Source organism: Corapipo altera, unplaced genomic scaffold (assembly GCF_003945725.1).
Source record: "Corapipo altera isolate COAL_440 unplaced genomic scaffold, ASM394572v1 104, whole genome shotgun sequence".
Taxonomy (NCBI): Eukaryota; Metazoa; Chordata; class Aves; order Passeriformes; family Pipridae; genus Corapipo; species Corapipo altera.
The window spans coordinates 41,625-67,386 of NW_020884920.1; the positions used below are offsets into that span (position 1 = coordinate 41,625).

Sequence of the window (25,762 nt, forward strand, 5' to 3'; positions counted from 1 at the left end):
CCTTGAGATGTCCCCACAGCAAGACCTGCAACTGTGCCCTCAGGTGTCCCCTCAGGTGTCCCTTGAGATGTCCCCACAGCAAGCCCTTGCAACTGTGCCCTCAGGTGTCCTCCCTCAGGGTATCCTCTCAGGTGTCCCCCCTCAGGTGTCTTCTCAGGTGTGCCCTCAGGTGTCCTCCATCAAGTGTACCCACAGCAATCCCTGCAACTGTCCCCTCAGGTGTCCCCTCACGCCTGCCGGGCCCCGCGCCCCCTGCCCACACCGCCCCCAGGGGCGGGAAGCGGCGCGCCTGGGCCGCTCCGTCTCCAGCGGCAACGCCGTAACACGGCGGAGCCGCCGCTCCGAGCCGGGCGGGGACCGCGCCGGGCCATTCTGCCCCCGGACCCCGCACGGGGGAAGGGTCGGGGGAGCACCGGGAGGTGCTGAGGGGGTTGGCGGGGGATCCCGGTCGCTGGCGCGGTGCCCGCCCGGGATTCCGGGGCGTGCCCAGGGAGGGAGGGCGGGGAGCGGGGAAGGTGAGTCCTGCAGGGCGGTGCGGGGGAGCCGAGGGGTCCTTCCCCCGCCCGGGGAGGTGAGTCCCGGGGGACCGTGCGGGGGAGCCCAGGGGTCTTTTCCCCCGCGGGGTGAGGAGGGTCGGGGGGACGGGAAGGGTCCGCTGGGAGCGGCAGGGCCCGGGTGGCCCGGGACGGTGGAGCCCAGCGGAGCGAAACCCGGCATTTTATGATGGTTTTTGCTCAGTTCTTACCGCGCCTAAGCCCAAGGGGCAGCTCTGCGTTTTGCTGTGTTTAATCTCGTTTCTGGCTGTGAAGCGGGTCTCCCGGCAGCTGTGCACAGTTATATTTAACTGCATAAAATCCCTTAACAAGCAGCTCCTGCAGAATAGTTCCTAAATGCGTTTTCGGTAAATGGATAATTGTAACTTCTCTTTGTTTTTTGTTTTTTTTTTTTTAGTTTGCTGTTGTCTCACATACAGTATAAATTATCATTTAAGTTGCTGACAATATCAACAATACCTTTTTAAGTAGTGTTTATTCCTGAGGATTTAAACATTTTTGCTTTTTGTCTTTTTGCTTTTAACAAGGCTAAGTCTATTCATATAATGGATACACACATCAGGAAAACGGCATGGTTGTTGGACAATGATCACTTTTTGGAGAAAAATGGGTGAGGAAATTGTTACAGGAGCTTGTTGGGGCTTCATACATAGATATAAAATACATTTTAGCTCATATAAACTATGTACTGTGTCCCTTCAAAACATTTATCGTATATTAAATGAATGTTTAAACAACTGGCAAAGTATAAAACAGTTTCTGCAGAAAAAAAATTAAACAACTTTACGACAATACAGGAACATTATGGGTAATGAAGTAATCCCATAAAATTAATTGTCTTGTAGTGTGGCCACAAAATCCCATGTACAGGGTGATCCTCTACCATGGCAAGATTTTACTGTGTCTCATCTAGGACCAGATAATGGATTATTGGGAACGCATACCAACAGGACACAAGATCTGCTGGTAGGCGAGTTTTCATGCTAAATGGAGCAACTAGAACAGTAACACATACCCACTATAAATACAGAGTGAGAAATAAATAAGCTGATAGACAACTAATATGTTTCCTTACATATATCTGCATATACACAGACAATTTGATAGATATAATCACTGAAGTGATGCAAGTACATATAGTTGTTCTGCAGAGATAAATCAATCTGTGAACAAATCAGGCAAAACAATAAATGTAGATCAGCTGTAGATCCTGCATTTTTCTTCAAAAAAGCAGTAGGCTATATGTCCCTTCAAAATGAGTCACTTTTTGGAGATGCTTATTTTGTTTTCCTCTCTGGTAAATCACTGGGGTATTTATTTTAATTCTTTTACTGAACTCTCCTATTTCTTGTCTTCCTTCCTGTCTTCTCCAAACTCAGTTCTCCTTCCCCTTCCTTTATCTCACAATCTGGGGGTATTCTGAAAGCTTCTTTTCTTTTACATCCCACATCCAACAGAGTATTCCAGTGGCTAAAATTATGTTGTTCTTGGACATGCACTGCCTACCAGCAACTGTCCTTAGGACATACATTTTTGTCACATTTGAACAGCACATTTAATTTCTCATGCTGCATGTGATCTTTTCTTATTTGATCCATAGAGAGGACAAATGAAGACAATACAGTCTCAAATGATGCAAACCACAGAAGAATGGATAAGAAACTACAGTTTAGAGTCCTTGCGATTAACATTAGAATATCTGGTAAACAAGGGCAATATTATTTTGTAAGTACAACACTACCCTTACTGCACTCAGTCCTAATTTGTGTGCACCTCTGATGTTAATTATGCACAGTGTTCCAGGAATTCAGGCAATGGTGTTGAAGGGATGGTGTTTACAGAGGAGACTGTTACTGATTTTGAGTCCAGACTTTCTGAGTAAGTATCAGTCTTGTTTACAGTTTTGATCTGTAACTGATTCTATACCCCCACTCCCCAGGACTGCAAGTCCTGCCTTAAATCTTAATTTGTTGTCTGTGGGAACTTCAGAGTACCTCAGCATTAAATCCTTTCTGCTGAGGTTTAGGGTAGGTGATAATTGTGTGTCACTACAGCTGAAGCTTGGGGTTCTTTTTAATGAAGATGCCTATTAACCAGGTGTTGAGGAAATAATTTCATTAATAGGTTCAATAAGCTGTAGAGTAACCATAATGTTTTTACTGGTCTTCACAATTCCTAGGAGTGCTGCCACTTCAGCATATCTCACTGTTTCTGGCTTTTATAAAAAAGAAGCAGCTTTTCTCTTTTGAAAAAGCAGAAGGGTTTTTTCCCTTTCAAATATTTGTTTAAACATTTTGTTCACCAAATTGTAAAAATCCTGTGCGTGGTTTTAAAAAGAAGTAGGTTAAAGTTAAACAGTCTTAGAGGCCAGCAAGCATTTTGTTTTACCTCAGGTTATACCTATTTTGGCATTAAGTTATTGAAGGTTGTGCTGTAGTTAGTCTGGCACAACAATGAACGTGCTGCCTTTCAGTCACAATGTTATGTTTCATAAGTGTCTTAAGCAATAGTGTAATTTATATTAAATACATCTCCTGACAATAAACTGTGTGTGATGATCTAAGCTCAGTAGTGCCTGAGCTGCTGTTGTTCACACATAGAGGTGGTGAGTATCCCTCTCCTGTTTCTGAACAGAATAAACCAGCAACTCATTAGAAAACATTTTGGTGATCCAGTTTTCCAAACACCCACATATCTGAGCAGTCAAACAGCTTTAGGGGAAGAGGAATTTAAATGGTTAACCCTGCAAGCACTAGTTGTGTAAGAGCACTGAAAACAGTATTTTTAAACACCTGTTTCTCAAAGATTTTGCATCTGTGAGAGAAAGGATGTGATGAAGAGAGGTGGTTGATTGTTGATTGTTACATTGAAGCACAATGCCAGGGAATGCCTTAGCTAAGTGTGTGCTATGCCTTTTGTCAGAGCAATTGAACTTTATCAGCAGAGAATTCAGTGGCTCTTGGAGGACAGCAGAAAGGTAACTTGAACTTTGCAATATATTTTTAGAGTGGAACTGTATATGAAATTAAAGAATAAATTAACTTTTGAATACTAGTGAGAAGTGACTTGCAGAAAGCTTATACATTTTCATTTTTTACTGTGAGTTCCACATCATGTGCAGCGATCTTGACAGTGGATTGGTTTTTTTGATCTTTCATTGGTATGCTGTTTTCTGCTTTCCAGATCTAGTATTTTTCTTTCTCTTAGCAGTTTTAATCATCAGGACCTCCCAGCACAACTTAAATGGGAGCAGATAATGCTGAGCATCCTCTGACTGGAGTGGAACTGTCTTGTAGTCCATTGTGCCCTCTCTTGCCCAGCTGGTTATGCACTAACTTTACCCAGCAGTGCTAATGCTCAGGATGTAACTCCCTCTCAAAGGGGAGAGAGAAGGAAGCAGCATTCCAAAATCTGGTTTCCACAAAGTTGCTTGATTTGGCCTGAAGGAGATGCTACAGACAATGTTATGTTTGATTTATCCTCTCAAACAATGAATAGGTTGTCTTGGGAAGGAGGTTATATGATTCACTGGTAAGGATTAGCTGGGACCCAGTTAACTCTTTTGTTTCTTTTTCTTCTTCTTTTTTATCCCTTTTTTCCTTCTTTTTTCCCTCCTTGACTTTGTTACTGTGTCATCTTTATGCTGAAAGATTTAAAATGAAAATAAATACCCAATACATGATTTAAAAATGGTGTTGTACAGAATAAACCGTAAAATTATTAAAATTGAGATAAGCTCCTATTTACAAATACTTTTCTCTTGTAAGGTGTTTGGTGTTATAAAAGGAACCAAAGTGGGACTTTTGATTGATGTGTCTCACATGAGTTATGGACCTAGACTACTGGATTTTCAGAAGGACCTTTTGGTAAGTAATAATAAAATTAAATTCTGCCAGTGCTAACATTATTGAAGTACTGTTATTAAATTTTCTCAATTCTGTCAACATTCTCAATGGGATAAACTTGCCTAACAGAAACAGTTAGAGGTAGAACCAAGTTGTACATGGAGCTGTTTATAGTAAATATCATTTTCTTATGCCTTTATGTTTTGTCACAAGGCACATTTCACAATCTTGATCAGAACCTTGGTGAATTTAATTGGTTTCTGAATTCTTGGAAGAAAATTGTCCTTTATTATGCTCTTTTATTTTTAGAAAACTTTCGTAGTAAGGAAGGAAGATATAATGTAGCTGGTTTACTTTCTAAATTTGACACTTGGTACAGTTTAATTTCCCACATTCTTGAATTAACATCAGTTTATATTATCTGCATCTTTCATTTTTGTGTTTCAGATAAAACTCCTTCAAGAAAACTCAGTTTCTTAGCTTTAATATTTGAACTATTGTTTAGCCCCATGCATGAACATGTATTAACCATTTTTAGTACTTGCTTGGTTGGTGAATATGTGCATTCTAGAACAGAGTTGTTTCATGTGCTCATCAACTTTAAGAGAAAAACTGATACCAGTGCAACAAATATTCCTTGACTCCTGCCTCATTAACAAATCAGTTGGAATACCATGGGTTTGCAGGTTTTGTCTCTGTACTCCTCAAATATTTGAATATGTATGAGTTTTTCTTGAAAGCTTTTCTCAGTGGGAGCTGGAAAGAATACTGCTGTCAACTAATTTTTGGGAAATTACTATTCTTAATCTTTTACATAATAACCCTACTACTGGATAGTAATGCATTTTCAATTTTTTGTTCATTAGTGCTTAATAGATGAGCAGCTTTGTTATAAGAAGCAATTGTACTGCCTCTCATTCAGTGCAGAAATTTCACCGCTGTGGGAGAGTCCAAAAAACATCAACGTTCACGTGTAAGTAAGTTCATTTCTCCGAAAAATAAAGGTGTTTCAAACAAGGCCTCCATTTAATTAGAACAATCTCTTGTAGGCAATAGTGTTTTTCATGTTGTGCCTTTAGTGATTTTAAGAAGGGAGAAAAAGCCGTGAGTTCAACATGCGGTCACTGATTTCCAGCTGGTTGTTCATGTTTAAAATATCCGAGCAGCTCCTGTGGTTTGTAGTAATTTTCATGATCTTCTTCTTTAGCACCTGTACATATTCTTTTTCTTTTTTCCTCCTCCTAGGCTGCATGAAGCGAGACAGTGGATACAAGAGCTGGAGCCTGGTCAAGGCTGCAATTTGCTGAAAGCCTTTAAGCATGTCCTTACAATGAAAGAACTGAATTCCCTGGTTCTTATTGTGGGAAGCTGGTAAATTCATTCTCTCTCTTAACAACCAGCTTTAGCTTGGGTACAGAATTGGTACAAGAAACCAAACTGGATACAAAAATAAATAGGAAATTTAAGATCCAGGTTTTATATGTTTTTAGTTCATACCATTGAATTCCTTTATTTGTTCCCTTTTTTGCTATTTATAAATCTTCTCTTTTCTGATGTGAAGCTACATTTTTCCTTTGCAGATTGATTATCACAGTAATCTATTGAGAGTCTGCTAGCTCTAATTTTACATCAATAAAATCCTTCAGCATCATTAAGGATGTCACTGAAGGAGTCCATGCCTCTATGAAGATTAGAGGATAAGCTAGATTTTGCTGTAAAATAGCATTAAATGTTGAAGGATTGTCTTCTCTCTGTGATCTTAGTTGTGCTAATGGAAAACTTAAAATTTCTGATTAAATAAATGAAACCAGGCTGAGATTATATAAATTATGGACATAAATTCTACTGTTCTGTTGTCATAATTTGAAAATTGCAATATTGCAGTTGGGATTACAAGGAAAAGACTACAGTAAGGATTCTAGGAGTGTTACCCTACTCCTAGTTTATTAATTGTAAGTTAAGTTCTAAAACACAAAGCAAAGTTTTCCTTTCATTTGGGCCTTTGGAAGACAGTGTTGAAAGGTTTTCTTTCATTGTTTGTCACGGGCCAAAGCCACAACTCCTGATTTTTAGCTACCAGGGCCAGGAGGGAATAATTTAGATAATTTCATCCAAAAGCTGTCATGAATTGGAATAGAATCTTAGTGCTTTTGTTATCATTCAGGTTTTCAGGACAGAATTAGACCCCAGGAGTGGTACCTCAGTAATGGTTGAAAAAGGGAGAGGAGATCAGGTTGTGCTAAATGCATAAATCATTCCCATGGTTTTTTTTTTTTCCCCACTGTTTTTTCTTCCCTGCCTTCTTCAATATGGCCTTTTCCCCCCCATTTAATTACTGCCATTGTTAATATCTCTTCTTCTTTACTTTTTGTATCAGCCCTGATCAGCCTTTTGAAATATTGTGTGATTATGCTCAGCAGTGTTTGCTGGGGAGAAAACTGCAGATTCACACTGTTACATATGATTGCAGCAATCCTGCTTCTCTTGTAAGTAATTGTGTTAATTATTAACTTCCATAAGTGTCCTGTCTTTTTTTTTTCCTATTCAGCTGTAATGCCTTCTCTCCTAAACTTGTGGGGGAGCTGACCTAGTCATTAGAGAATTCTTGATTTAGTGTTATATTTTCTTTAGAACAGATTTGCACCCATGAAAAAAATCTGTTTGGAGCATCATCTTGTAACTTTACTGAGTTAGTTTTTCAGCCATATTAAAATAAGACTGGTAAGCAAATGATGGAAATATAATTACTTTGGCTTTCTCACTACATGTACCTCAAAGGTTCTTTTCCTATCTCTAATTGAGAATTGAATACCAACAACCCAAAAGAGACTACCAAATCAAAGTAACTCTTTTTTCTTCCTGTTTATATTGTGTAGGCAGTCCTGAAGAATCTTGCAGAAGCTGTAGAAGGCCGTTATCATTGCTACTCTTCAAAGGGAGAGGTGGGTGACAGCTAGAGAGGCAAAGCATTTTTCTCTCTTTTTGATGATTCTTCCCTTTGAGGCAGTAGAATAATTATGATCTGAGTAGAAGTTGCTAGCAAGGCTTGGTACTGAAAGTCTCTGTCACAGAAGTGCTGAGGAAGTGGTCAATAAACCTGTGGTTAATTCTTTCTGCAACTGAAAATGTTCCTAAAAGCACAATAAATTCTGCAGATATTATCTCCTGACTTACAGCTGATGAAAGCAGTGGTTTATTGTAGCATGATTCAAAATAATAAAATAATATCTTGTTTATAAATTATTACTAATTTATATGCAGTGCATTAAATACATTTACACTCAATTCTGCTATGCAAGGCAGTCTTGTACTGATGTGTGTACTTTAAAACAAGAAAGCTGGTGTGGGTTGGTGTTTGAATAGTAGTTAACTTATTTTTCCCCATTTGTTTTTATATTTGCAGTATTTTGATAGCAGTGATTTTCATTTGCTACTTCAGGAGTTCCTGAAGGCCAAGCACCTACTCAAAAACATCAGACAGACTTTTCAAAGAAGACCTGGTGGCTCAGTTAGTAGTAAAACAGCAGATGTATCCTTTCATTTTCAGATATATGTTGAATAACCAAGGTCAGAAATGTTTAGGTTCACAATATGAAAAAAAATTTTATAAATAATCAGGCATTTTTAAAGTGTTTTGCTTGTTGTAATCACAGCACTTTAGTTTTAATTATGTCCATCAGTATTCTACACTGGATACTTTGGACTAAGCATAAAAAAAAATGATGCTAAAACTTGCAAGAGCTTTTCTTAAAATCCATTTCAGGTTTCTGCAGGATTTGCAAATACAGCACCTTCCAGCTTCTTCCCAAAGCCTCCAAAGCTCAAAGGACCATTAGTTATTCAAACACCAAGTGTCCTGGCCAAAACCTCAACAGACTGGTTAAAGACATATGGATTGAAAGGTAACACAGAAAGAAAAACTTAACATGTATGAAATATGAATCAGAGTGTGTGTTTTATGTAACATTTTTATTTCTTCCTATAGCTAAGAAGTTAAACCTTTATCAAGTTCTGGCTCCCAATGCTTTCTCTCCTGTGGTGGAGTTTATACCTATTCTTAAGAAAAGAATATCATCAACTCTGCATGAGGTAAGTGATGAGGAATGTTTTTTCCTGTGTTTGTTTCTTTCTATTGCTACATATCTCTAGTTAAAATCAGTGCTTTATAAGTTAGTGAAATTCTACAGGCTTTAAAAGAAATTTGAGTCATAGATTCAAATCAAATCCTCATGCCATTCTTAAGAATGATTATTATTTATCCTTCTAGAAAATCATGATGCAGTTTGAATGGTATGATGGAACTGTGAAAAATATCCATGTTGACCTACCAGTATTATACAACTACCAGGTGAGTTGTCTGTCTCAGGGCTGGATTACCATCTAATTATTCCACATTAAGTGTCCTTTCCTAGCTTAATATCCCCTCATATAATGCCTGCATATACTTGCAAAGGTCATTTTCTGTAGAGTTGAGACAAATTACCTTAATGTCTTTAATTTGATATTGTGTTAAAGAATTATATGTTTGAAAATGCTGTGTTTATTTTAAATTGTGTGTTTTGTTATGTATACTGCCTAAAAATGCTATTGAAGAAATGGTAAACTTGCAAAAATTGTATATTTTTTTTTCTTTTGGTAATATACCTGACCACTATTTTGGGACGTGCTAGCAAGAGGAAAAGTGAAGAGGAGAGTTTAGACCTTTAGACTCTTTGTTGCTTTTTTATCACTGTATGTTTTTCTCATGGACTGTATTCTCTTATCTTTACTAAGAATGACATACTGCTGTCAAAATGAACGAAAATCTTTTTTTTTTTTCATTACTGTGCTGTCATGTTACTTCTGTGTTAATCATTTGATGACAAAAGACTTGAACTTTCTATTTTTAACATAAATTTTCTGTATTTTATCCATAGAAACTCCTTACTAAAATGGTAAATATCTATGAGAAACGAATTGACTGGCTCTCTATTGCTAGCAGAAGAATATGGGGGAGTGTTTGTGAAAAGAGGTATTGTATTTACAGCCCTTTTTTGTGAGATTTGAAGTCTTCATCTGGTTCTGTGTTTGAGGATAGTGCTTACTGACAGTGTGTCTGAGGCCTTACTCAACCTCAGTTGCACAGTTGCTCTTTTTTTCTAAAATCTCACCTTAAGTTTTGCAGAATTAAATTCAGTGTTTATACATTTTGATACACAGGTAGAAGATACTTTTCCCCTGGCAAGTTGGAGTGCAGTGAAGATAAAAATACATAATGAAATAAGATTTTTTTCTTTTCTTCTGCAGGGTGGTTATACTTGTTGATATATCAGTGACAAACTCTATGTACATCACCCATATCCAGCATTCCCTGCGACTTTTACTTGAGGAACAAATGTCAAATAAGGATTTCTTCAATATCATAGCGTGAGCAACTGCTGAAGATTCTTTTAAAATAATTGTAATGCATTGCCATGAAAGAGGTCTGCTGAGAGACTGTAGTTACTAACGGACATATTTTAGATTTTTAATTGTATTTAGTGTTTTTTAGTGAAGTAATTGGTTTGTCCTTATTGGGTGAGTGCATAGATCAGATGAACAGGGAGCAGATTAGTAATTAAAAATCACTGGTTTGGGTGTGGCTCACTGGAACTGATTGCATCATCCCTGCAATCCAATACTCATCCTGCTGTACTGTTCATAGCAGTATTAATACCCCAAATGAGATTTTTCTTTTGCAGTGAATTTATTCTTTGTTTTTGCTTGTTCTAAACCATAATCTGCAAATTAATTGCTGTTATTTTTCCATGAAAGATTTGGGAGTGACATTGTGCCTTGGCAGCAGGAACTGCTTCCTTCCCATCCAGAAAACTTAGAAAAGGCTTGGAGGTAGGATCCAATAATTATGCCATGTGTGTGAGTTCAGTGATCACAGGTCTTGTGAAACAGATGGAACAAAGAACAATGTGAACAATTAAAAATATTTATACATTTATCCTGTTACAAAAATAGGTTGCCATGTTCTGCACTGATTGTTCATGATGAGTTGTTGTAAAGACACCATTATAAAGTTTAATATGTCTTAATGACTTTGTATTTCATATATATACACGATATATTTGTACACAGATACAGAAATGTCTGTGTAAGAAATGCACAGGTTACATTAAGAGTTGAAGACTGCTTCATATACAGCTGAAATGTGAAACCTGAACTATGTTTTTTCCCCATATACTTTGGAAATAAATCCCAGGTTTCTTTCTGTGGAGTCACACCCGCAGTGTTTTCATTATATATCAGGTTTCATTTTTATTTCTGTAAGTTCTACCATGCTAACATTTTTCCATATAAAATTAAGATATAATTGTTTCCTTTTATGCTCTATATCTTACCTTAAAAACTGGTTTTCTATGGTGGCAGTACATAAACTAGAACAAATAATTTGGACCAATATATAATTTGGTTTTACACTCTGTCATTCTCAAAAATTTTAGATGCCAGTACAGTGTTATTTCAGATTCTTAGCTCTCTTTATTGCTTTAAGGAGAAACAAAAGCTTTTGTTTCTTCATTCTTTGAACTGTAAACATCTTTTTTTAGATGGGTGTTGAGCCTGCAGTGCAAGGGCAGTAGAAATTTCATGAGTGCACTCAGGAGAGCTGTAGAAGTCGACTTCAGAGACAAAGAGAAACACAAATCACAAGGGCTTTACCTGCTGACTACTGGAATACCTGATCAGGAAACAGTAAGTATAATCATAGGCAACTCTTCTGTAAGTTCCTATCAGAATTAGTCTCAGCTCTGGTTTTCTCTCTTTTTTCCCCTTTTTTTCATTTCCCTTTGCTAGTCATCACAGTTCATTGGCAGAATACTCCTCCTTTACATCCCTAAGGCAGCCCAACTGTCAGGATCTCGAACTTCCATCTCTGCAATTGCTGTTCATGTGTTGGAGGCAGCAATTATTAATAATGTGCAATTCATGGAAAATTCAAAACTTGCTTTTAGGATTCCCTCCCCCTCCAGCTCTGGCCATCATTTCACTGGACATTTCTGAGTTGGAACAACTCTGATTTTTTTGTATGGTACCATTTCCTCATAACTCATGGGAACAAAGACACAAATAATTGTCCAGTGAAACTCCATAGTACACTGTGTAGAGACAGCTCCTGTTTTTAACCACAATAATCCCTTGCTTGGATACATGTTCATAGCCCAGAGTGCACGTGCACAGCCCAGAGTTCCTGACCATGAGTGTACAGTGAGATGTCTCTTCTCTGGAAATTCTGTGCAAACCTAAGAAATCATCAGATTGGGAGGATTTGTATATCATTTATAAGTGTCAGGAACCAGTGGAGTGGAGAGAAGCTTGTCTGAGGTAGAGGCTCACTACTGATGGGTTTTTTTTCACTGTCTTGCAGCACACCATCAGTGCTTATGTGGCTGAGGTTTGCAGAGGTTTTGATTTGCAGCTTCATGTCTGTCTGTTCAGTGCCATGGAGGACGTTGGCTCCAGTGGGGTTGTCCCAGCCCGCTATGCCAGCCCTGCAGACACTGCCAGTGCTTTTAGAGAAATAGTACAGGCAGCCAGGGGCAGATTCCACTGGTTTGGAGAAGCAGGTATGTGAGCAGGGAGGTCAGCACATACTTCTTTTTCATTAATGAAATAATATGTAGTAATGCTTTTTATACTCCCAAATCAGGTAGTTGGCTTTTTTTAGGTTGTGCTAATGCTCTGCTAGCACTGAGATATAAACTCAGGTTGTAGTTTTATTGAGACTTTCAGTTGCATTGCAGAATATTATAATGCAGCCTTAACACAGGAATTTGTTATTTTCTATTTGAATTCACCATTTTCTGTTAGTTTTTTTTAAATGAGCATTTAAAATATAGTGATATATTAATATATATAATATAAAATATTATATATATAAAATGTATATATATTATTTATCATATACTGATATGGTAGGTTCAGACAGGCTTGCAGGAAACAGGTTTTGTGATTCTTTTCTCTGATATTTGACATACCTACAAATTGTTGTACAGTTACAAAAATACATATTTTGTACACTCTAAAAACCCCTAATTAGTGTCTACTTGATTATCAGGTATTTTTGAAAGTGATGATATTACTAGTATTGTGTCGGAAATGGAAAAAGCAAAAAACTACTCCCAAAAGGTATGAATTACATGTAACTTTTTAAATTATGTATTTCTTCCTAAAAAAAAAATTCAGTGGTGTTTGTTCAGCTCTCAGTGGAGGAGATTGGACAAAATGAAAATCCTTGCAAGGGCAGGAATGTTCTGGAGTATTAGAATAGTCACCAAAGAGTAAATATGGACTAGGAAGCAGTTGTACAATAGCACTGCAGTGACTGGTGTTGGAGTAGCCACGATTCCTTATCAAATGCATGGATTTTACAGTTGAAGTGAATCTCCTTTTTTTTGCTAATCCTGTGATGAACGTTTCTGAAATCGAATTAATTGTTCCTTATAATTATACATATGAATAAGTAGACCTAAAATTTATATGTGTTATATAACAAACATAATATTATGATCTTAAAAGTCACAGTGGAGAGAGGGTTGTCACTGGCACAATACCTTTGTTCAGTTCTAAAACAGTTGTTTTCTGAAGTGTACCAAGGGTGTAGCATTAGACCATATCTCTCCATATACATTCACGTGACTTTTTTCCAAAGATATTTAACAAAATAACTGAGGCAGTATAGCCAGCCTGGCACTACAGTGGTTGTTTCTTATAAAAGTGTGATCAGGAAGAGTTATGCAGTAAGATACATGTCCAGAGGGCTGAGCACTTTGTTGGATGCAAGTCTGTGTCACAAAGGTTTTTGGTCTTGTTAAAGAAGAGTCAGTGGATATTCAATGACATCTTAAAATATTTTAGTGTCATTTAACAGATGCATGTACTTGGTTCACCATCTTCCAATTTGTTCTAGCCTTGGTAGGCATACTGTTGCCTTTTCTTTTGGAATGTTTGCTCAGAGCAGGAAGGATTTCCATCCAGTGTGTTTGAGCAAGCACAGCACAAAGGGGTGTTAACTGTTCAGTTAAAGGTGTTAAGCATTATCAGATTGATCAATTCAATATGAATTTTATTTATTATTGCAGCAATAAATGCAAAATACCTGTCTTTGAAATTTCATTTGCTTACATTTCACGTATGTGAATTCCTAAACAATGTGAACTTCCATTTCAGTGTGCATTCCTGGTGGAATCCTTGAAGCAACGTTCAGTAAATCAGTCTGTTAATCCATTCACACCAGAAGGAGATTCAAATGCACTTACAAAGAATGAGAAAAGAAGGCCACAGAAGTTACCATCTCCTAAACCCACAGCTCCGAGCCCGGCTAGAATGGTTTGAAATGGTCCCATTGTTAATGTGCTGGGGTTAATCAGAGATCCTTCCCAGCTATTGGATGCTGCTCTTTGTGACAGAAGTGCTCAGCTGAATATTTGAGGGATTAAAACAGCACTGTGATAGTACTCTGAATTTCCATTTGCATTCAAAATGCTACCTGTACCAAAAATTACATCTTACTGACTCCTGCTAAGTAATTAACTGTAATGGAACCACAGTGTAAAGGTGTCTAAATAATCCCTGCTCTGACATTAAAAGCTTAATGATTAATGAAAATATGGCAAAGCAGAAATGTGCTTTACCACATCACATCTGTTTTGCAAGTCCTTCTAGAAGGTACTGAATTTTATGGTGTTCTGCTCATTTACAGATGAGCTGCAGCTCAGTAGCACATCCAGCATAAAACAAGAGCAGGATTCAGGATTTGTTTCCTGCCCACTGTGCTTATTTCCATGGAGTTACACTGCTGAGTCTTCTGGGATTTTGCTGATGTTTTCTGTGTTGTTTTTGGCTGTGCACACATTTGGTTTGAGTGGGTGTACAAATCTGTAACACAGAAAGGGACAGTGCCAGTGTTTACCATTTTGGTGTATAAATGAATAGATACAGAGCTTTCTGTTGCAGAGGATGTGCTCTTAACCTCTCACCTGGAACTTTCAGCTCTCATGGGAACAGCATTGTAGGTGTGGGAATGCAGGGAATGGGAATGTAGGTGTGAGAATGTTGCAAAGACCTCGTAGGTGAGCTCACACAGACCTTCCAGGCTGTTTTAGCAAAAGTGGCATATTCTCAACACCTCTTCACAAATGCAGGAAGAAAGTAATTACTCAGAGGTGACTACATAGCATAGTTTTGCAGGGATTAAAATTGTAGAAAACTGGTACAGGGTTGTCTGTAGATGTTTGGGGATATTTATAGTAGTGCTGTGTGTTTAATTAGATGTCACTTGATGGCTCAGTGTCACAGCAAAAGTCTTATCCTACAGGAGGGTTACACAAGTGCTGTGTTGTTTAGCAGAGTGCTCAGCCCCTGCAGGGATACACCTAAAGGAGGAATTACTGGGGTCAGCACTAGATTTCCAATATTCAGTAAAATGCTGAGGAAGACAGTCTACACTGTATTCTATAAAACAATACCCTCACCATACTAGACTGCTCCTTCAAGTGGCAAAAGTGGTCCCAACTCCTCTGCCTGTAGATGTTGGTCTCCAGTTTTATGGCAGCAGATGATATCGGCAAGATAATAAAAACAGAGCAATTAAAAGTTACTTCACCCAGCAAGAAACTACAAATTAACACATTGTCATGGCAGTCTGCTGACTTGTCAGAAAAGCCAGAGTAAAGCAGGAGTTAGAGAATAGTGAAGGGTAGTTCCAGTTTTGAATAATGCAGTTATGATCCAACTGAAACATTTTTTTACCATTATTTTTTTAATGTGCTTATAGGATGTTAAAGACAACCATGGTGCAGGGAGAAATACTCCTGTAAGAGTCCTGGCATGGCGTCCTCCTAGTGCCAAAGCAGAAATTCCACCAGGTCTGGATGGATTAGGGGCTTTTTCTCTTCAGTTTCTTTGGGGTTTTGCTTAAAAGACAGTATTTAGATATTTTATTTAAGCTTTTAGAAACACCTGAAGTTTTCATCTTTAATCAGACTGATAGAAAACATGTGGTTGTTTTGTGTAGTGATTTTCAGCTCATATGATTGAATACCCATCCTGTATCAGGAAATGTCTGGTGTGTGTGGTGGAAAGTAGAACCCAGCTTTGTCCACACCTGAAACCAGAAGGCTCAGCAATTCAGAGATTTATTATGTCATTAGTTCAGTATATCCATTTCCACTCATACTGTTAGATCCTATTGTCATTAATATGCTGTTTCACTTGATTTATTTATGATCTGGTAATGAAGGAAGATTACAACACAAATGTCAGGTTGTCTGAAGTGCTGACTCTTCAACTGCTCCTGGTATATGAAAAACTCAATTGATTCCAGTTACTCTTGGTCCCTTAAAGTCCAATTCATTTCTCCTCCATTTTTTTGTAGTTTTTCTGTGTTTTTTAATTTGCATCTTTGTTAACATTAGCAAATTTATTTTTTTTTTTTACATTAAATTTGAGTCTTCAAATCTACTGATGTATTGAAATTAGATTGTTGGTATGTAGCAGTGTTTACAAATCTGGATTCATATTTGCTCTGTACAAAGTTAATTGGTTTTTCCAATAAATATTATGCTTATTCAAAGTCCTAATATTTTCAAATTAACTCCTGTGACATTCTTCCTGATGTAATTTATACATTTGTACAAGTTTTAGTTCCGTATCTATGAAAGCCACATAAGTAGTTCTGTAATAGGATTTTTCTTAACCAGTATCTAAGAAAATGAAGTATTTATGATTGTGGTAATAGGAATATATGAAGTGAAGAACAGAATTGCATTTAAGAGTTTTATCTAGCTGAAGTAAGTTGTTTTTTTTTTTAATTTCTTATTTATTTACAGCACAATCAGTAAAAGAATGGCCTCAGGCTGAGAATAAAAGAAAGGATAAACCAAAAAAACAGCCAGAGCTTTCTCTATCTCTATGTTACACTGATAAAGGAAGAAATGTGGGTATGTCTTACCAGGATAGGATGGGTGAAGCTCCTTTTCTTATCAGCATTTTGATTATAAAACTGTCAGGTTGTTAAGTCACTGATAACCAATGTGCTTTACACAGTGAGTGGAAGTGAGTTTTTCAAATAGGGGTAAAGATTTTTTGGTTTGAGTGGGGGTGGGTGGCTCTTTCTTTTTTTTTTCCTTTTTATTTTCTGTAAAGTCCTTTGATATCTTGTGGTTAAAATGCTGTCATCTGCTTTAGATCATTATAGAAAATTTGGGTTGAAATTTTTTGAAGGTGACAGTTTTTAAAAACAAGTGATTTTTTTATATACTTTGATATATAGAAACTACGATTTTTTCAAACGTGGAATTGTGTATGAAATGTTGGTTTGGGGGTTTGGTTTATTGGGGGTTTTGTCTGGTTGGGCTTTGTTAATCAGTGGTCATATGTGATTCAAAAGGGCTATATTCTAACCTAGAGCTCTCAATATTACTTGTTCATTTTCTTAAACAGGTACAGTAAACCAGAAGTATCCAAAGACTATGTGCCTAAGAAAGTCTGTTCCCCCTGTTACATTGCCAAAAGAAGAGGAAATCTGTTCAAGCAAAGAGGTAATTTTCTCCTTACTAATAAATTGCCATTTTGGAACTATCCATCTGAATTAATGAGAACATGTTGACTGTGATTTTGTACAATGTATTATTACTTAAACTAATATTTTCCAACAAGCAATTGTTCCATTGGTTTGTCTTACAAGTGGCTGACCAAGTACAGCATAAAAAAGCTTGAATTGGAATTGCCCAGGCTGATGTTTGGTCCAGGCTGCACCCACCAAAACAAAACTGTGGAGTCTCTGCACAAGAAAGTATCAGCAAAATACTGTTCTATCTTCCCTAGTGCAGAAATCAATGTAAGTTTTTTCAGATGTCACATATCTACTTCATTGAAAGCCTTTGTATTTTTTTCAGACAGTGCATGTTGATCAGTGTTTCTGGCTTGCTGGTGTGATGTTCCCTCCACTCATCTCTGTTCTTCTTTCTAAATCATACTTGTAATAGAAAGCCAGAGAAGGTCTTTTATTCACCACAAAAAAACATTTAAGATGTTCGAAGCCCATGGGATCTTTAGGGTGTATCTCTTCTGCTCATATAGTATGAAAAATAATTTTAAAATTTTAAGTAAATCTTTTCAAAATCATGTGTAAGTTGAAACTGGGAAAATGTTAGATCTTGATTTTTCAGTTTGTGAAAACTGAAAGAAGCATAGAAAGGATATTATTGCTCTATCACATCTATAAACTCTCAGAAATAATGCAAGAGATGCATCTGTCCAGTCAAATTATGTAATTTTGGCTGAGATGAGAGCCAAGCTTCCCTAATTTGGGTAAACCAGTTGCTTACCAGCAAAAGAGTCACAGAATTGTTTTCTTTCCCTGTTTCCTGGAGGTAAAGACAAAAAAATTGATCTCCCTGTTTTCTGATGCCATCATTGCTCACAGCTGAGCTCAGATTTCCTGAAGTAAGATGTTCCTGTACAAACTGCATTTTTGCAGGGGGTTGTGAAACATCTGCAGTTTCAACCTAAAGAGCTGGAAACCTACACAGAACAACTGGAGCGAGTGTTGCAGCGCTACCTCCAGAGGGTACAGTGGCTGCTCTCAGGTATTGCTCTGCAGCTGCCTGTCTGGAAAGCACAACTTAAATATGCACAAACTCTTCTGCTCTGCTGTTTCTAATAGAAACAAATCCAAACCTCAAATGTGAACAAAAGGTTTATCTGTTTTGCATTTCACGGAAATTTTAAAACTCGTTTTTATGGGTACAAGAATACAATAGAATTTTCCATCTGTGTAGCTGATAAACATCTAGTTTGCTGTGAAATAATTGGAACTGTGATGTGAGTTTTTACTTTTTGGATGTTGTGTTCCTGAATACAGAACCAGAAGCTTTCTATCAACAAAATATGTACAGTAACATATACAAGCTTTTAAATTAGCTTTTTTGTTTCTTTTGCTAAGAATGTGCCCTGTTTAGAAGTTCAGCATCACTGCTGGTGAAAAGCATTTTGATCTCTGTGTTGCTCATAAAGGTCTTTGTTTAATTTTTTGCTGGATTGTGAAGTAGGAGCTACAAATTATTTAATGCAAGTTGCTACAGTTGGCTAGTAATTAATGCTTGATAGTGCTAGATTTGAAATGGCAGAAAACTTTTCTATTATTAATCTTTTAACTACCTAGTTGCTGCATAGATTAATGATGTAGAAATGTGCCCAGAGTGACCCCTGAAATGAAGATTTACAGTATGCTCAATAAAATACACCTGTGTAATGATGCCTAATTAGTTTTCATGTTCTGGCCTAGGAAGCCGAAGGTTGTTTGGTACCATTTTAGAAGCAAATGTCTGTGTTTTGATTGACACATCTGGTTCCACGGGCCCATATTTGCCACATGTCACAAAAGAACTCACCTCCCTTATCTGGGAACAGCTGAGAAGAAATGAGGTCAGGTATGGTGATAAAGATTGAAATCTGCACTACTTATTATGTAATAATTGCTTGTTAATTACAAGCAATACAGTGCTGAAACACAATCCAAGTAATTGTTAAATGTTAGACTATGATATGCATGTGACATAACTGCTTTTTCTATTCTTTTTAACCAGCTTTTAGTTCTGAGCTCTCTAAGATCTGAGCCTATGTTGTAGGCTGATGCTGTTCACTTTTGGGCTCAGCATTCCCATGGATTTTCTGTTCATGCAGAGTGAGAGATGCTTTGTGACTCCTCAAAGCTGAAGATTTAATCCAACACTAGGTTCTGGGGTGGGGGATTTGGTTGAGGTTTGTTTTTTTTCTGTTGGGTTTGTGTTTGTGGCTTTTTTAATTAATTTATTTATTTACTCCAAAACTGCCTTATCCAAAGTGACTCATCGTGTTGGTGAGGGTTAAATGTTGTGGGTCATCGTTCTCCTTAGGTTTAACCTGCTGAGATTTGCAGAAAATACAGAGAGTTGGAAAGAGTGTCTTGTAGAGGCAACTGATGAATCATGTCATGATGCTGTGCAGTGGGTTTCCAAATTCCATGCCCATGGTAACACGTGCATCCTCACAGCTTTACAGGTTGGTAAATTGCCTGCCACATATTGGAGAAGATGTTGTGTCTTGTGGTGATAAAACACTTCCCCCTGACTGGTAACATTTTAGGGAAATGATGAGGTCAAAGCATACAACATTTTTATATGCAAAGCATTGAAACCAAGCTGCTGTTTCTGGCCCCAGGGCTCTTTGATACCAGAATTAATTGCTCACACTGAGTTTTAAAAAAAATGTCAACTGTCAATAGTTGCATCAATATTTGTGTTTATGTCCATCTGTGGCTGTGGTATGTTGCTCTGAGCCAAACAGAGTTTTTAAAGAAGCAGTTTGTTGGAATCTCATAGGCTTTGAGTGCAATGCTTGAACTTCAGTAGCAGGTGAAGAAACTTTTCTCCTATAAAAATGTTCAGTGTAGAAATTAAGTAGTAATAATAATTTAAAAGAGAAGCTGAAGGAACTCGCAATTCCATGAGATTTAAAATTTGAATCAAAAAAGAAGTGTTGCCTTAAATGAATGGTTCTTCTTCCAGACACCCTTGCACAGTCTCCATATAAATTTTATGGAATTCATCATGAATCAAGTCCAGTAGAACTCTGAGGTGTGTCTGTAATACAAAAATGTCCACTGAGTCAATGACTGTAGCAGTTTTTCATAATATGAAAAGGTCAAATCCTAGTGAGCCTGATTTTCAGACATTAAACATCTTTAACTCCTATGAAATGTGATGTAAAAAAGTCTTTTGTCAGCAGTTCTCCAAAACCAATTAATTTTCTTATTTCAATGAGTCAATTTTTGATGACTTCCTGCTTATAAATATGTTGTCTTATGCTACAAATTATCTACTTTATTTTTCAAATGTACATCCTTGGTCTCTTTCATGATTAGTGAAAAGGAAAAGACAAAAGTAAATCGATTAATGATGTGGTAAATATAAAACTATCTTAAATCATTGGAATGATGTTTTTCTTCTTAAATATAACTTTTCCTATAAATGTACTAATTATTTAAGCTTATTTTTTGCTTTTCAGAAGGCTCTCAGTTTCCAAGGTGTAGAGGCACTGTATCTATTGACTGATGGAAGACCAGACACCAGTTGCAGTCTGATTTTGGAAGAAATTGAACGATTGAGAAAGGAACAAGACATTAAAATCCACACCATTTCTTTTAGCTGTGCAGACAGGTATATGATACTTTGCAAGAACAACAAAAAAACTTTCCAAATTACTAGGTTTATTTATTGTCCGAAATCTCTGTTACCACGATGGGAACAGAGAAGGTTGTTCTGACACAGGTATTTGCCACATGACTTACGTTTCATACAGAAGTTTATAATCGTGTCCTCCAAACAATTTTTGGATGTAATATTTTTTAAGGAGTTCTTAGAAATTCTTTTTCTGTTGCTGTTGCTTTCAGAGAAATCAGTTTTCATAAGCAACTTTCTACTTTGTTGTTAACAGAGGAGCTAATGAATTTCTGAAGAAACTTGCTTCCCAGACAGGAGGGCGCTACCATTGCTGCTTTGGAGATGAAGATGGACAATTAGCAGCACACAGAATATTGGCAGAGGGGTTTGAAGATGAAGATGTATGCTAAATGGATTGGTTTGGGTTGTTTCATTTCAACTTAGTTCTTCACCAGAAGTCAAACTGCATTTAAACAAAAAAATAAAAAAAAGAGAGAGAGAAAAAATAACACCAGACTCCTAAGATACTTCACGTTGAAACCAAAAGGAGGAATCTTAGTATTTGTCTTTGCCTTTCTTCTAACTGCCTTGGTCTGATGCCCAAACCCAGGAAAGGAGTATACAATGCAATATAGGTTTTGAAAGAGAAGTAAAAAATATATCTTGGACCACTGTGGATTTTAAGCTAACTTTAGCTTTTACTGTGCTTTCTTATGCTTGCCATCTTTTTAAGTAATTGTAAAGTCCTTACAGAGTGTTTAGCACATTAATTCTCCAGCATAAGACCTCAGGGATTCCCACAGCAGAAAAATGTTAGTGAACAGAACCAGGTTCAATCTAGAATTGTTCTGTTCTCCCCTTGTTAAGACCAAGACCTTCTCTGCAAGTAGGTAGGAGTAGAGAAATTTAGAATTTAGGCTCAGTTAATTAAGTTGGTAGAAACAGAAAATAATGAATTGTTGCAAGTTAAAGTAGAATATTTTAACTATGTTTTCAGGATCCAGCTTTCCCTTACTTTGAAGGAGATGATTTAAAGAAACTTATTCAAGAAATAGCAAAAGCTAGAAGTTTCTTAAAGCAGGCAAAATCTTGGAGGTGAGTGTTTATCAAGAGTCTTTGTATTTTTTATTTCATGGAAGGAAGAGAAGAGTATCTGACTCCCAGTGTCTGCTATATGAAAAACAGGATTGGAGTGAAAGACAAATTGTATTGATCCTTATGTTTCTTCATTGTTATCCTTCCTAAGTGCCAATCCAGAACCAGAAAGCACCTTTTCAATGGTAATAGTGGGCAAAAGTAAATGGAAAGAGCTTTAAAATGCATTATACCTCTTCAAATAAAAGATTTTCTGTCATCCAAGGACACAGCTGAACAAAGACACAAAGGTACTGTGTGCCTCTGTGAAAAACTGCTGGAATTCTTTGGGATTTGTTTTTCTTTCAAACAGATTATTACTTGAAAAATGGAATATAAACCAAAAGGACAATTCCAGCTTTCAAAGAAGTGCTCAGGTAAATAGATCATAGTTTATACAGAGTTCATGTGTTTCAGTAGAAGGCTAATATTTCATAAGCCTGAAGTTAAATGTATTCATTTTCAGCACGGAGTTTTTCCAAAGTTGAAATCATTTGTAATGATTTTAGTTCTTAGCTGAGCTGGTCCCCAGAATAACCCAATATAACCACAGAACAGTTCAAAGGGGACAGTGTTTGGGGTGAAAGGAGAAAGGCAGGTGTGTGTTTGTAGTTATCAGTGGTCCAGCTCACTCTAAGAGTGAGCAGTTAAGCACATTAGAGGGTTAGAACCAGATGTAATGGCTGTAATAACAATTGCTGCATGTGCTGCATGATTTATCTGTTAAATGAACAAGGCTGACTGAAAAAAGACCCCACTAATAGTAAAGAGCCTCAGCAAACATGGCACTGTTGTTACAGAGTGGTGGGAGAGGCAGCTGGGCAAACTAAACCTCTCCCAGAGTCAGCCTCCAACCTGCTGCTTTTAAACTGGCAGAGCATCACAGGAAAAGAGAAATGACTGGGTGTAAGTACTTTCTCAGTGTTAAACAAGACAGAAGCATTTCTCACAGAGCTGTTTGAGGGAGAGCTGTGGACACACAGGCAGCTGCAGAGAGTTGCACTACAGAACTTTGGTCTGCCAAGATATTCATCAGGGAAATGGGTAATGCAGACATAGTGAGACTGGTTTTTATATCCTTGTTTCTGTGGCTATAGTTTGTATTTCCTTTTAAAAACATTGCCCAGTGATTCAAAGAGGAGGAAAAAAAAATCCAGTCAGCCCCACTGGCTAAGAATGCTTGTTCATGGAGAGTGGAACCTGGAACCTGGCCAGGTATGTGCAGAATTCAGCATTTAAGGGCTGATCACTCAAGAGAAATGCTTGGAGAGGAAATGAATGTATAACCATCCTGTAGTAGCCAGGAAGTTCTTACAGGCAACTGTTAACAACTAGTGTTCCACAACCATCTCAGTCTTTCAGCCTTCCAAGAAAAGCTGTATTGCTTGTAAAGTGTATAGGAATACATTCCTGTTAAAGTACTTCAGAAAGTACATAGCCCTGGAGCACCATTAAACACGTAAGGAAACTTTCAATTTAATTTGTGTTGGTTTTCCATTGCCATTTTGTCAGGGGTGATGGTGAGCCTGTGCAATTTATATATTTTGAATTTTTAAAACTATTCATGTGCTTCACTTGTAGGATTAAATTTTAGACGAAGAAAAGATGCTGAAGAGGTTTGGAGTCAGACCACTAACCTGCTTCTTTTCAGTGTGCTCAAAGCTTCCAGCAGAAGGAGAGAAGATGAATTCTTTGTTGTCACAAGTGCTGGCAAGAGCAGTTGCAGGTGATAAGTGCTGCATTGACTCCACTTGCAGGCTTTGCAGGACTCAAAGTAAATCAAGCCCTGAACTCTCCAAAGTTTCAGCATAAGTAGAGGATAGTTTTCAGTATAGCTGATACAAATTTTAAAAGTGTATGTATTTCTAATATAATTAGGAGTTATACAGGGTTACAACTTTTGTTTCTATTCTACTGCATCATATGAATAATTTCTTCAATTAGTTGTTGATATGTCCAAATTGTCTTTTTTTGGGAGTTGGTTTGAGATTTCCTTCCTGTTGCTCATTATGCCCAACAGATGGGACGGATGGCTGTGATATTAGGAAGAGAATTCTCTATGCCAGTTTTGCATAGAAAATCCAAGCAATAATTTTAGTGCAGAAAACAAAGCTTGGAATTCATATTTTTGTCAAGAGAAGTTTGCTAATAATTATTTCTACTCTTTGCTTTTTAAGTTGCTGATACAGAAATATGTAGAGTTAATGATTCAGAAATGATCAGACATGCAAACAAGTAATATATTGTTGCTGGTACAGCTTGGTTATGTTTGTGTAACCAGACACTGCTAGTCTTCTGAGCAATTCTGTTAAGTTCTTATGTTTTTCCTGTCTGGAAAGATTTAAAGTATGTTTACCAGTACCAGCTGATTTATGAAATACACTTTTTTTTACTGCTAAGCTTGGTAATGACAGCTTACTAGTATTTTGTAGGTGTTTATTGTTGCCTTTAAGAGGATTATAAATTTATCTCAAGTGTTTAATATATGCAATATAATAAAAATGGATTCAGACTGCAAAATTCAGATACTTGATCTGCATTTATTTAACAGCCATTTGCATCTCTTGAGTGCCAGCTGCTGGGGATGACTGGATATACTTTGATATGGGAGACAGTCTCTTTTCTGCCCCTCCATCTCTTTTGTCTCTATAAAGAATTAAAAACTATCTGTATCATAGAAGTCTCTTCTTAGTGTTGTATGCTCTGAACCAGGTGACTCCTGCATTCCTGGTTAGTCCCAGCCTACACTGGAATACTGCAGTTAACTGGTGCTTTGTGCTATGCTGTACTTCCTTGGATTTTGGTAGTGTATGTGTGAAACTACTGAGATGCTTTGATATGAAAATGTCAGTTCTAAATTAATAGGATTAGTTAATTTTCTGTTTGGGGTATAGAAGTATTAGGTGACAATAACTGATAAAATAAGTGAATTTGTACTAAGAAAAGTTAAAACAGTAAATCCAGGTAGGAAGGATGAGTGTTCTGTATTGCCAGGAAGGGTTTCTTATATGTTCCTTGGAGGATTTGAGAAATGTCACAGTACTGTAGCATAGATTCTGATATTCTTACAAAGGTCCTTTCAAAGAACTTAAAAGGAAATATGCTTGTGCAGGTGTGGTAAATGATCTCAGAGGCTCTGTGTGAAGGAAGTGTCATGCACATGTCCAATTTCAGTGGGTTCTGTTAAATTACAATTGTCAAACCTCTCATTTTATAGCCTTTTTTCCCCCCTGTGTAATACTTGGTGTTCAGATATTTTACTCACTCAAAACAATTCCATTTCCATGGGCTGATTGCCAATGGATCTGTGTAATCCTGAGTTGTGGCAGCCTACACTCATACTCATCACTCAGCTGTTTGTTTTGGCTCGGGCTGGTTGTTTCTGTGGGCAGAGCAGAGCACGTGTCTCTGGTTCTCTTGAGCTCTCACACTTAAAGAAGGTGTTAGGAACTGAGGAATCTTCTCTTTGGTTAGAATCTGTGTAACCCCAGAAGCTATAAAAGTCAATATTTAGCCATTACACCCCAGCCAGGTTCACTTCTTTCATGCCTGTGTTCAGGCTGTGCAGCTGAAGCTTTGTTGTCTTGGAGACTGGTCAACCCTGCTACCCACTCACAGCAGCTGCTTCCTTAAAATACAGATCCTGTCTCCTTCTTATTACCCACCTGGAAACTCCCATCCTACCTGCTTCCATCAATCTGAGGGCTACCAAGCCAGGAACACATTTTAAGGAGATGGTTCATTTGGGACGATCTGAGTAATGCAGTGCTCTGTGAGTGACTCCAGTGTCGGTCTGTCAGGTTTATGTCACTTGTTTTCCTGCTTTATGCTTCCTGGAATGCAATTCACTGTGTACAAGACATAATAAAAGAGGAGTTTTATAATTGACCAAGATGCATATTTTTCTGCCAGCTCGTTTGTAAGTCATGTCATTGCTGTGACTCACTGAATATGTTCATTTGTGTGCAGTGAATTAAAGACAAATGGCTAAACCAGT

General features: G+C 37.4%; 1 protein-coding gene across 8 annotated transcripts; it reads left to right on the plus strand.

Moving 5' to 3' along the window:
• The first annotated feature begins 289 nt into the window (after positions 1–289).
• On the plus strand, positions 290–25,653 carry VWA3A (von Willebrand factor A domain containing 3A). Of its 8 annotated transcripts, none has more exons than XM_027656763.1 (34): positions 290–571; positions 1,082–1,164; positions 1,400–1,520; positions 2,155–2,279; positions 2,358–2,432; positions 3,477–3,531; positions 4,322–4,420; positions 5,266–5,372; positions 5,645–5,770; positions 6,777–6,885; positions 7,276–7,341; positions 7,803–7,928; positions 8,163–8,301; positions 8,385–8,488; positions 8,667–8,747; positions 9,316–9,410; positions 9,686–9,805; positions 10,193–10,267; positions 10,978–11,122; positions 11,796–11,994; positions 12,486–12,556; positions 13,598–13,756; positions 15,204–15,294; positions 16,258–16,368; positions 16,871–16,968; positions 17,115–17,267; positions 17,910–18,018; positions 18,717–18,861; positions 19,327–19,471; positions 20,477–20,628; positions 20,906–21,032; positions 21,629–21,726; positions 22,079–22,142; positions 23,347–25,653. In XM_027656763.1, the coding sequence occupies exons 2-34, from the start codon at positions 1,100–1,102 to the stop codon at positions 23,350–23,352; spliced, it is 3,561 nt and encodes a 1,186-aa protein (XP_027512564.1). In that variant the 5' UTR covers positions 290–571; positions 1,082–1,099; the 3' UTR covers positions 23,353–25,653. The 8 variants fall into 8 exon arrangements, with proteins under 8 accessions (XP_027512564.1, XP_027512565.1, XP_027512566.1 ...); XM_027656764.1 differs by having other exon boundaries at positions 290–515; XM_027656765.1 differs by having other exon boundaries at positions 307–419.
• Positions 25,654–25,762: the final 109 nt, after the last annotated feature.

Bases quoted from the DNA above. Each gene is read 5' to 3' on its own strand.
- VWA3A (XM_027656763.1), top strand. From the start codon at position 1,100: ATGGATACACACATCAGGAAAACGGCATGGTTGTTGGACAATGATCAC. The intron at 6,886-7,275 runs GTAAGTAATTGT...TATATTGTGTAG, and splicing joins GCAGCAATCCTGCTTCTCTT to GCAGTCCTGAAGAATCTTGC. The intron at 7,342-7,802 runs GTGGGTGACAGC...TTATATTTGCAG, and splicing joins GCTACTCTTCAAAGGGAGAG to TATTTTGATAGCAGTGATTT.